Source organism: Corapipo altera, unplaced genomic scaffold, assembly GCF_003945725.1.
Source record: "Corapipo altera isolate COAL_440 unplaced genomic scaffold, ASM394572v1 23, whole genome shotgun sequence".
Lineage (NCBI taxonomy): Eukaryota > Metazoa > Chordata > Aves > Passeriformes > Pipridae > Corapipo > Corapipo altera.
The window spans coordinates 5,619,482-5,631,761 of NW_020884878.1; the positions used below are offsets into that span (position 1 = coordinate 5,619,482).

The following is a 12,280-nucleotide window of genomic DNA, read 5'->3' on the forward strand; positions in this document are numbered from 1 at the left end:
GAACATTTTGTACTTGAGTTTCACCTTATTACTAAAGTCCAGTCCTTGAGGATAAGTTTTACCTGAAAATTAATGTACCATGAGCATGAGTACTGTCCTAGTGAGCATTTTTTTTATCTTTGCTTGGAAATTAATGCCAGCATAGTTTCCAAGAAATCTTTTTGTTAACTGTCTCGATTGTTTTCTGGAAAGCCAGTCTTACATTTAAATGATTTCTGCACTTAATTGTGCCATACGTATCGTTTGCATAAAAGAAAATTTGTAACTTGATGCTGCTTACTAATGCTGATCATGTCACTCAGAGGGCAAAGTACAGTGGTGGGAAGTTCTGTCATGTTTGTAGAGGCTGATTTGGCTCAGATTCCCACCCTGTAGGTTTCATTGGGTCATGAGGAGAGGTGGAAATTGGCCTGGGATGACTTTGTACAGTGCAACCCTAAATGTCAGTATTCAGTGGGTTTTGAAGATCAAAATGTAACAAAATACTTCTATAAAACAATTCAGGAAGGAAAACACTAACTCTTGCCGAAGTCTAGAAAAGTTACTTTAGCTATATTGGTTCTTTATTTTATTGCAGTACAAGTGAAACAGAGCTTTGAGGCACAAAGTATGGGAATAAAACAGATGGCAGAAGTAATACAAATCTGATTGGATGTTGTGGCCTGTAGTAACCATAGCTGGATCTCACTTGCACTTTAGCACCAATGCTCATATATTTTTTGACATAAATATGTCTAAAGTTGGTTGAATGGTAGGCACTAGGCCTCATTAGACTTTCTGAGGTTGAGGTCCTTGAGGAAACATACTTGATCTTTATTGCAGTGTTCCTGTTTCCTGAGAGTTACAGTGATGCTAATCACACCAGATAGTAATGACTCAGACAGTAAACCCATACTGACATGCCTGACTGACAGGAAGGGGGTGTTGCAGTGGTGGGGGAACCCTTGCATCTGCAAGTTTTCCTTACCAGTGTTTCAAGACTCAGTAAAACAGAATCATATAAATCTCTCTACCAAACATCTCTGGGATTGTTGTGTATTTGGACCCCCTGATTCCGCATTCCAACTTGACATTATGAAATGCAAGTTGGGTGAGTTTTAATTTTCTTAGTTTGACACAGGCATCAAACGTGTGAGGATTAGTTAGCCCACATCCCATCCCTTTGGCCAGGTACAGAGGTGTAGGTGACAAAATCCAAGGACAGAGCAGAACCTTCCCAGTTTCCAGCAGATGAGGGTTCAGGGACTCCCTAACCCAGCAGTCAGTAGTCACTGAGACCCACGCTGCTGTGTGTGTTACTCAGGTATTAAGCATGTACATACTTAAATACTTTCTGAATACCTAGGTGTCCACAGCAGCCTGTGACTGCATTCCAGAACTGTTGTGTGACAATAATACTTCCTTAATCTTGTTACCTTTTTATTTTATTTGATGCTTTTCAATTTCTGTGTTATGAGAAACAGCAAATTATTGTTCTCTGTTCATCTTCTTCATGATTTTATATATCCATCATAGCTGTTATCTCTTTCAGGCCTGGAATATTTTAGGTTATTAAATCTTCTTCTTCAGAAGAAGATTCTTCCTCTTTTATTATACCTCTGCTTGTACATTTTTTTCTTTCATTATCCTCAACATACTTTTTTTTTTTTTAACTTCTATGACAGTATAAGTTGTATTAGCCTTGGAAATGAAGAGTGAGTACCAAAATTAAATCCTGGTCTGTGTATAACATGAGCACTTGTTCAGCCAGTTGACTTTTAAGCTCTGAAGATAGAAACAATGCTTTTGTTCTTAAAGCTAAAATGCTACAAACTGCATTTGTAGCAGTTTACAAATCTGTGTCCTTTGGAATATCTCTGACCACCAACTTTAGTAGATGTGGTGGATCATCATCATATTTAAAACCAGGTATCTTGCATGGTTAGTACAATTGCAGTAAAAGAGGTCTCTGTTTGATCTTGCAAAGTGGTCAGTGTGGTTATTGTAATTGAATTTGAGGTATGCCAGAGAAAGAGGAATTAATACAAAAATAAGAAAAAACAACTCCACTGCACCGTGTCAGAAGCAGCCAAAGTAAGTGACAATAGTAAACTTAGAAATACTGCCACCTGATGAAGAAAGTAAAAGAAATGTAACTCAAAGGAAATGCTGAGGTGTTTTATAGAAGAAAGGATTTTTTTTCATTGTTGTAAGTACTCTTGCTTATAACAGCACTGAGTATATCAGAGCATAATTTCCTTTGTGCTTCCCTGTTTCAGTTCAGACATCAAGGAGGTTTGGGTTACACTTTTCTGTTTGTTTTCCTTTAAAAAAAAATCCTAATGATTTGAATTGGTTGAGGAGTCAGGTCTAGTCAGGCAGAAATTCTGTCACTTCTGTGAGGTATCTTCCTTCAGACTTCTTTTCAGAGGTAAAATTCATCGGGAATTACCTAATTTGCTGTATGGTTCAATTAATTTTTCTGCTGACACAAGAAGCTACCCCTCTGTCACCCTTACAGCTAAAGCAGAGTGTGTTTACTGGTGTCATAACTTGATAATCACTTAATATGAAAATATGACTCAACTTTCTTTTTATGAATTCTACTTTTTCTTCCACAGAAGACAATTATCTTCCTCCAGAAAGTTTAAATTGGGTCTTTTTTAAGCAGTCCTTTCAGTTGAAAATAAATAGCACTAATATATAGTTAGCAACTGGGGAACTGCTAAATTGGTCCTACAGATTTGGCATCCTTTCTTCTTTTCTTTTTTTTCTTTTTTCCAGTCCTGTTTCATTTCCTACTTTGTTCTAACATTTGCATAGCTCCTCAGCTGTGCCTGTCCTCCAGCACTCCAGGCTCCCATCCTTCCTCACCAGTTGAGCATGCTCCAAACTTGCACTGTCCTGCAGTGTTTTCAAAGAGTGATGGCCTTAGATGAAGTGTAGTAGATACCTATCTGGGTTTGGGTTCGTGCACTGTATTTGTAGTTAAATAGCTGAGCAGTTCTAGAGCTGTGCTGTAGTGAAACTTGAATGTTGCTACTCCAGGGCTCACAGAGCTGCACTTGCAAATTGCATCTGCCCCAGAGGGCTCCTTCCTTTGTTCCTCTGCAGCAGGTAACAGCATTCTGTGCTGTTCTGTCCCTGCTCTGGAGGTGGTGGCTTTTCCTGAGTTGTCATGTTCTTCCTGGAACAGTTTAAGAAGTGTAGTCAGCATCTTGCAGTTTTTCAAAGCTTTTAATGTGCTGTTTGACTTAGAGTGTGCCTTCAGTTGGATCAGGGTAATGACCCAATTAAGTGTACGGAGAGAGGCTGTTACAGTGACTTTTAGCTGTGATGAGGCAAGGAACAAGGCTGTTTAAATTTTAAGCCATTGCTGAAGGTCAATGTTGAACGGTTTCATATGTGCCAAGGAGCCTCGTGTGTTTGTTTGAAATGCTCCTGTCTTGCTCATCCTTCCCCTGCAGCATGAGCAGTGTCTGCAGGAGGTGCTTGTAGGCCAGGAGGCACTGGGGTTGTAATGTAGCTGTGGATATTCTACATCACTTATAAAAGCTGCTTCTTAGTGCTCTGCCTTTGCCAGCTGTGCTTAGGGCCAGATTCCCATGTCTTTCCTGTGGTGGGTACCTATGAGACCTTTTTTAGAGCTGTGTTTCCATTACATGACTCTGTGCAAGTGTATACAAGGTGCTGTTATCCATTATGTGACCTGGTGAGTGGAGTTTCACTCACTGATGGGTGGAAGGCTTTAGGAATTCACCTGCATGGTGAGATATCTGTCTAAATGTGAATATCCTGTTCTTGTGTTACTGGAGAAGCAGTAATCCCCGTGCCCCTCATCTGGAGCTTTCTTTACTGCTAAGGTGCAGGGAGGTATGACACTTCCCTCTTCCCTCCTCAAGACTTACAGCTTTGTATAGTGTTGCTCTGCTTGACGCATAACTCCAACCTTTTTTTGTAGTCAGCATCATCTTAAAGCTGCTGTAGTTCCTGAATCCTTTGTAGATAAGGGTTTTTAAGCAACAGAAGAGGCGAGCTGATGTCATTCCTTTTACTTTTCACACAGCTATTCAGAGCTCTGTTGGAAGCTGGTTGGTTTTCTGCTTCTGAAATAGAGATGAGCTGAGAAGCAGTAGAAATATTCAAGCAGTCCATGTATAGTCCTGTGAAAATGTTGCTGTCTTAGTCATGATGCCTGGGGGTTTTTTGCCAGCTGCAAGAATTTTGTGGAAATGGTGTCTTTACCACAAGAAGAATTAGTTTTGGTCTTGGAGAATACAAGTCTTGGTCAAAATAAAGTCTTTGCATTCTTAAGCCTTGAAGTTTTTGTAGTCTCTGTTTTTTCTTCCACGGTTACAACTATGTGCACAGCTACTGTTCATAACAGATCAGTGTAAGCAAATCTCGTACACAGGATGCAGAGTAAAATGCTTCAAGCAAAATGGTGAATAAATAAATGATTATTTTTTTCTTTTAAAGTATCTGCATACAGTACACAAAAGCATGCTAATCTTCAAATATCTTTCAAGTTTCTGAGACATGAAATGTGAAAACAAATTAGTCAAATGTAGTGTATTTCTATTGACAGCAGCCTTTCTTGTTTTCCCAGGCTGCCCTTTTAAATGTTGCCCCGTTGGCTGCAAGCCTGGCTACAAGCCCTGCTTGTTCTTGGGAAACAATGCAGCTCTACTACACATCTTCATATGAAAAGCTTCATGCTCCTCCTGTATCATCCCCCATGTACTTCATCACGAGCACTTGACCACACATGGTGCATCAAGCACATAGTATTAATGTAGGAGGAATATAGAAGGAGCAAAGACTCAAGCTGTGGTTTATCAATGTGTCAATTGATCACTCATGACTCATGAGTAACTTATTTTGTTGATTTGTGAACATTAAGCTGTTTGAAAACTGTGTTTTTCTGACCATGCTTCTGTTAAATAAAAATATCTTATTATTTCAGGTTGCAGTTGTTAAAATGAAGTGTACAGAGCGCATTTATGCAATGAAAATTCTGAATAAGTGGGAAATGCTTAAAAGGGCAGAGGTAAGTAATATGTTTTTTTAACATGGAGAATTTTTAAAATGACATTAGGAAGATTGCATTGAAGCTCTTCCAGATTAGGAAGAATTATTTCATGAGCATAGGAGCTTCATTCTTTTTTTCTTTTTTTTCCTTAAGCTGTTTTAATGCAATCAAGTCTGACAGTCCCTTCCAGGCATCTGTTGTTCTCAGCATTACCGTGTATTCGTTTACCAGACAGTCTGCCCTAGTTCTTACCCTGAATTTATTGGCCAGATTTTTGTTTACAGTAAAGGCAAGTTAAAGACTACATGAAAGCTGAGATTGGTGGTACTGTGACATTCACAGCTGTATACAAAAACATTATGAAAAGGTCTTTTTTCTCTTCCATTCAGAAATCATACATTAAGGAGCTTTGCATCCTACAGTTTGTAACAGGATTTGTATAACTAGTGAAACTGTAACTAAATATTTTGGAATCAGAGATTCAGATTGTAAAACAAAACGTTAAGAAGGTAAATTTGTTTAAGAAGGACTTTTTTTGTGAAAGGATATGTACATTGTCACAACAAATCGTGTAAATTGGAGTGGGTACTTCACAAATGAGGAAAAGACCTACTAAGAATACGCAGTGGGAAGCAGCTTTGTAGGATAGATATTCCTAGGATACTTATGCTTGCACAGTAGAGGAAAACCTTATGGCAAATGTAATATTACATAAGCTAACAGCAATAGATTTGAGGAGAAAGTACATGTAGTGCATCAGTACTTGCAGGAGTTCTGTTAAGGGGTGAGCACTAGCTGCTTTGCTGAGGACCGAGCTTGCTGACCCTTCCCTGTCCCATTCTTCTGTCCCCTTCCTGACACCTCCTCCCCCCCAGCCTGCCCTTCCCAGTGCCTCCCTTCCTTTCAGTGAGTCAGTGCCAGCTCTTTTCCTGTGATAAAAGTCTCCTCCCTCCTGTTAAGCCCCTCTTCACCACTGCCTTTGCCTGATTTAGTCACACTCTGTCCATCCATCCATGCACTTCTTTACAGGCAGCAGCCACCCGGCTCTCCTTTGAGCTGTCAGGAGATTTCACACTCTGGGCTGTGCTGCATCAGCGGTTCTGCATTAAGCCTTTCCTTGTATGAGGCAAATTTGGTGCCCTTTCTATGCAGATTTCAGCTGTGTTAAATCATTGGTCAGTATAGAATTATTTTAAACAGAAGTGTTTGCAGGGATCTCTAAACTCTCATGGAAATGTAGCTATGCTGGCTTACTTTAGTAATTTTTAAAGTGACTTCGTTAAATGGTCTATCTAAGTAGCTGCAACTTTTGCACGTAGAGATGTCCTGAGAAGACAGCTATTTACAAACTGTCTTCAAATCATGCAACTAACTCCTCTTACCCTCTCAGACAGGCATGAGGTGGAAGAGGTTTGACTACCAAGAAAAATGTATAATAAGCAATAGTTTTCCCAATACACACTTATAATTAATAACAGTCTAAAAAAGTTCTCTTTCTGCTCATTTTTCACATCTACAAAAGGCAATAAAGGAAGTGTCTTCTCTGCTTGGCCCCTTTGTCTTTTCCTGTTCAGTTTGATCACTTGATTTGGCTTTTCTGGGTAAGCAAGACTTTATAACCTGCATATCAAGTTCACACAACATTTGGGTGTTAAAATTTCCCAAATGTGGTAAAACTCATTATTTTTAAAATGAAGCCTGCAAGAATACAGCAGGCTCTTAAATGGGCAGTTCTACTGAAAAGCAGACTTCAGGTGTTTTATTATCCACTGTATGAGTGGTCTGACAAGCATGTTGTTTTACTGGTTTATGTTTGTTGTGTATGACTTATTAAACCTAGCAAGAAGTTATCTAAATACTGCTTATTCATGTATTGGCTGCAAGAAAAAAAAAACCCCACATGGTTGGAAACCACTAAAATAAAGGAAAGATTAGTGAATATCACCTGACATCACCTGATAAATGGGTTACAAGCAAAATTGGCATGCCATCTGTGTTGATAAGGACAATTTGCATTTATTGTTCTGACAGCAAAATACATAGTCATTACTGTATTACTGTTGACAGTTCCAAATAAGTCCTGACTGGGTGATTAGGTAGCCTGTCATGCTTTTTCAAGTCACGTCTCAAGGCCTTTTAAACTAGTGTAAGCAGAGAGGGAGAGTTTTATACTCTGAATTCATGATGCAAAGTGTTCAGCAGCATTGCTGGGTTTTTAGTGTTCATAACGTTCCCTCACTGTTTGAGGTTGCACAGTGAACTGGATCAAGGAACTGATGTCTTCGAAAATAAACAAACTAGTTTTCTGTGTTGGCAGCCTACTCACATTGTGGTGCCAGAAGATCTGGGAAGGGCTGTGCTCTGGTGCTGCGGGAAGGGAATAGGATTACTTGGAGCTGCTGTAGCTGCCAGGCTTTTCTGTAGAGGGTTATTTTGGCCTTGCATTCATAAACCGTTAAACCACTCAGTTAGCATTTAATTACAATTTACTTCTCTTTGCACCAATGATTACTAGCTTTACAATGTGACCACAGCATGATCTTCTTCAGTAGAAAGATAAATGGAATTTTGCTATCTTTGAGGGGAAAAATGGTCAAGATACCTTTATAAGGTGCAGTCATGTATGGTAAGGCTTGGTCTCCCCAAGCACATTTCCATTATACATTTTCTAAGAAATCTGAATGAACAGCAATGACAGAAACAAAAAAAAGTCAGTTCTTGTCTAGAACCCTAACACTTGAATCTACTGAATATCCTGATAATGCCTCTCTGAACTGAGAGGAGTGGAAGAGTCCCAAGGTCTGTGTCTTGATGGTTTTAATCCAATAAAAACATTAATATATTTTTATTAAGGAGACTCGCTTGAAGTTTATGAAAGTTGGTTTTATGTAAAGATGCTGAGAAAACCTGTTACACAGAGCTTGCTTCTCTGAAGTGTTGCAGTGTGCTGTTTGAAGTAGAGGAAAGATTATTGAAAATGAAAATGTATTATACTGGACAAAGATAAGACAGTAATAGTAAAATCTACTTATTTCCTATAGTGTGTTGGCAGTGTCTGGAACTGGGACTGTAACGTAATAAAAGTGTACATGAAACTGTTTTCATAAAGGTCTTTATCAGAGGAACCAGACTTACCTTCCTAGAGCCATTATCTTTCTGCTACAGATGGCGGTGACAAGTTATCATTTTCTGGCTCTTAAAAATACTTTATGAAACAAAGATTTAGTGTTGACTTGAATTGGCTTGTGGGCTTTTTGGTGTTTGCGGGGGTGTTGTGTGTTGGTATGGAGTTTTTTGGGTTTGGTTTTTTTTAAAGTCCCAGTCAGGATTAGAGTGACTGAATGCCTGACTAAAGCCTGCAGAGATTCCTCAGCTTGTCACTTGTGCAGACTGAATTCCAATGAATAGAGACCTCTGTTCAGTAATTTGAAATAATCCCATGAAACATCCATATATATTCATCCTATGAAAACTACTTGTTGATGTTGACAACGACTTTTTCCCCCTCTCTTCCTTTAGACAGCTTGCTTCCGAGAGGAGAGAAATGTCTTGGTGAATGGAGATTGTCAGTGGATTACTACGTTGCACTATGCCTTTCAAGATGAGAACTATTTGGTATGTTTGATTCATCAGCTAATAAAAACTTTGGGTTATGAAAGAACTTTATTTTTTTGTATATTTTAAGGATATTAGTGCATTAGACCAGTCCACCTCATGCCTCACAGCAGTGTTTCTCCTTGAAGAAAAACTTCAAAGGGACTGACTGTAACTCCAGGAGAGTGAGAAAGTTGTGTAGTAATGTAGTATATAGAGCTTTACTTGAGCATTTTAAATTAAATAATCTACCATTGCATAAAAAATATCATGTTCAAATTTAATATTTTGGATAAGGTTGCAATTAAATAATTTGAGAGATATTAACTCAGTGAAAGTCAGAAATCTTTTTATTTTACTTTTAACCTTGAGAATGTCTTTTGAAGCAAGATTTTGTTTAAAACTGGCAAAAGTGATTTAAAATGTTGGTATTTTAAAAACCCTAGGGGGAAAAAAGCCTATTTCTTAAAAGTATTTATAAAGTATGTTTTTAAATCAGCAGATTGATCATCTCAGTAGATTGAGAGACTTTAGCAACCATTTATAAAGGAAGTCCATACTCTTATGACATTTTTTAATGATGAGTTACTAGAACTGTAACATAAGCTGTGTTTACCTTAGTCACAGAATACAGGAGAGCACTGGTTGGGAGCAGACAGTCAAGTCCCCATATTCTGTAACATGCTGAACCACACAGCTTCCCTGTGGCTACTTGAGGCTGGATTTGCAAACCTGCTACTTTTATAACAACTGACAGAGTTGTAGTGTGAAAGTTTTCACCTTCTTAACACTTTTTAGATAGTACCACAGTAGCAAATCATGAATATAAATAAGAAAAAATGTATTGATAAAAGGCTGCCAAAGAGTTCAGGAACTAAGCAAGAGTTAGAAAATACACATTCATTTCCACAAATGCTGAAACAAAGTGCATTACTTTATCACGTTTAAAGTATTTTTAGAATAGGAAACACATTGTAAGAAAATAAGTAGTCATGTCTTAGGCTCTCATTTACAGGCTATTTCCATTGAATGGTTTGTGATAGATCCAGATTTTCGATCTCTCACAGTTTGGTTATCTCTGGCACTGCCTTCTGTAGGTAGCTTATAATTTCAAATTCCCACAGAACCAAACAGCCTTCAGACTTGCAGAAAAATAACATAAAGTATCCTGTTTGTATTTCCAAGTAGCTTGTAAGGATAGAGCTACCTAAGAAAAAATTGTTAACTGTGCAAGATAGCAAGTGATAGTAATGACAGGGGGATCTAATACCATTTTATACAAATCAGTTCCAAGTGAGATGTATCAATATAAATACATTTGTTTTCCCAAAGTTCCCAGAGGCACTTAGATGTTGAAGTTTCACTTGACAGCAGAATGTAGACATCTAGCATGTAATTAAGATCCAGTATCTGAGAAATCAACAGCTCTGCCCAGCAGCCAAAGTCAGCAGATTCTCAGCTTGCCTGAGGTCTGGTTCTGCATGTGCTGAGATGCTGCCTTCCAATTTGGTCTGTTACTCAGCATCTATCTCCTGTAAATGTGTGATGCTCACAGATGGAGTGGATCTGCATCTCGGTCACTGTTGCAAATGATGCATGAAGAGAAGGTGAAACACATTGGGAAATAAATTCATCCAAAAACCTGGACAGAAGGTTCTCTTCCATACCATCTAGTGTTTGTCTAAGGGCTAAAAGATCTCTATTTGATTCTCTTCTGAACTTGAAGAAGGTTATAACCACATTTTTCTTTATCCTGGAGAGTGCTGCCTTGTTTCAGAACCTGGGCAGATTTGGTTTACTTTTTAGCTCATCTGTGATCCTTGTAGAATGGAATACAAAGCTGAGAACAAAACAAGAACAGACAACAGAGCTCAGTTTTCCAACCTGGCCCTCTGAAAGAGAAAACTCTATATTCCAGTGTCTCCTCACAGTGATGTTTGTGCATTATAACTAGAGATTCTTGAATTCAAAACTGCCTAAGCCAAACCTGAAGCAGAGAGACAGCCTTGGTGTCTTCCCACACCTCGGGCTTTGCCTCTTCTGGCTGCATGACAAACGGTTCAGAATGAGACAAAGAGAAGGTAAGATGTTAAAGTAGAAAAGTAGAAAAGGCACCTGCCTTTGAAGAGTCTAAAAGTAACTAGGGTTTTATAGGCTCTATTTAATATTAATAGAGCATTCGATAATGCAGAACTTATATTTAATCAAGAAATACAAAATTCTACAAAATGTATATGTTCTGGAGTTCATTTTCAGGTTCTGCTTCTGTAGTTTTAAAACCTTTGAAGTAAATACATCATACATTACTGTGTTCTAAACAGCCAAATCTTAAATGACAATACATGGGAATGGTAGCATGACTTTTTTCTTCTGGTTCTTAGAAAGCTTTCATAGAGCCATCTTGAGTCAAGATGGGTTAAGTAAGTCTTTGGTGATTCTGCTGAAGCAGATATGATGTTGGTGAAACATAGTCCATGAATATTAGAAACTTATATGGGACCTGAAGTTCTCCATCTCTTCTAGATTAAAATCTGTTAGTTTTCCTTCCCAGTCTCAGTCATGATGAAGGGGCATGTATGTTTGTCTGCTGTCAGCCTCTTAAAGGCTTCTGAGTACTCGTAAGGGTATTTTGATATCCTTTTTTTCCTTTGATTTCTAACTACTCTCATCCTGTTTGATGTAGTCAATTCCCTGGAAGAAATGCAATCCCTCTAGATTTCAGCATCAGAATAGCCTTTATTTTAACCCCATAGGAAGCACCTCCTGGCAAGTAGATTGTTCTGAATTAAAAGGTGAATAAAATTTGACTTTCTTATAGAAGAGGTCTCATGATCTTTCTCTGATCCAAGTTCCTTGCTTCTGGGTCAACTGAGTTCTTGTTGAGTTATAAATGCTTTGGGAGCTAAGGGAAGTGCATTACCTTGTCCCTGACAGGCAGGATATTTCACTTACCACAAAAGGCTCTGTAAGGTCTCTTTGCCTTGAATTTGAGAGAAAATGCTTTAGGACAATATCCCTTTTAGAAGACTGATGGTTCAGAGTCGCTCTTTTAAGCCAAAAGATAGTGAGGAAACTGTTAGTATTGCACTTTATGTTCCTTTGCATTCCTGTCTTCTTTAATTTCCTTCCCTTGTGGAAGATGAATCTGTGGCAGGGACAGTGGATTTTAGGTTGCTTTACTTTAAGGAGAAAGATAACATGACTGCTTTAGAAACTTAACTCCAGAATAAGCAAAGTTAGTCCTAAACCCACATATCAAATAATTTTGGGAAGCATGGAACAAAATGGCTCAAGACTGGTAGTACTAGATAAAGTCATTGTACTTGAAGTGATGGTCTGGATTTAGGTGACTATTGCTAGGAAATAACTAAAACATAATCCTTATTTTGTGGTATGAAAAACAAATGGCACACCTGAGTCCTCTTCTTTCATATTACCCTATCAGTATTGGTCCTTTCCCTGGATAGGGTAATGGCTATTTGGCCTAGGAGGTTCTGTACTTTTTCACTGAAATATATTCAAAAGACGATTAATCTTTGATTTTTAAATTTCCCACTTTGGTGCCTCTGGCTCGACAGTGCTTTTGGCTTGTCATGGGCATCTCTAATGTATAGTGTCATCAAGCTCCTGCCAGCTATGTTGTGCATCCATGATGTGGAATGTGCCAAGATGAGT

At 38.4% G+C, this 12,280-nt stretch overlaps 1 protein-coding gene across 10 annotated transcripts in view; it reads left to right on the plus strand.

The window, feature by feature from the left end:
• Nucleotides 1–12,280, plus strand: part of CDC42BPB (CDC42 binding protein kinase beta) — a 93,785-nt gene that overhangs the window by 34,479 nt on the left and 47,026 nt on the right. For all 10 annotated transcript variants that reach the window (XR_003526703.1, XM_027637644.1, XM_027637635.1 and 7 more), the window contains exons 3-4: nucleotides 4,946–5,029; nucleotides 8,531–8,626. Coding sequence is in view for 9 of the 10 variants with exons in the window: in XM_027637644.1 (XP_027493445.1) it covers nucleotides 4,946–5,029; nucleotides 8,531–8,626 (180 nt within the window). In the remaining variant the exon portion in view is untranslated. The remainder of the gene's footprint in view (nucleotides 1–4,945; nucleotides 5,030–8,530; nucleotides 8,627–12,280) is intronic.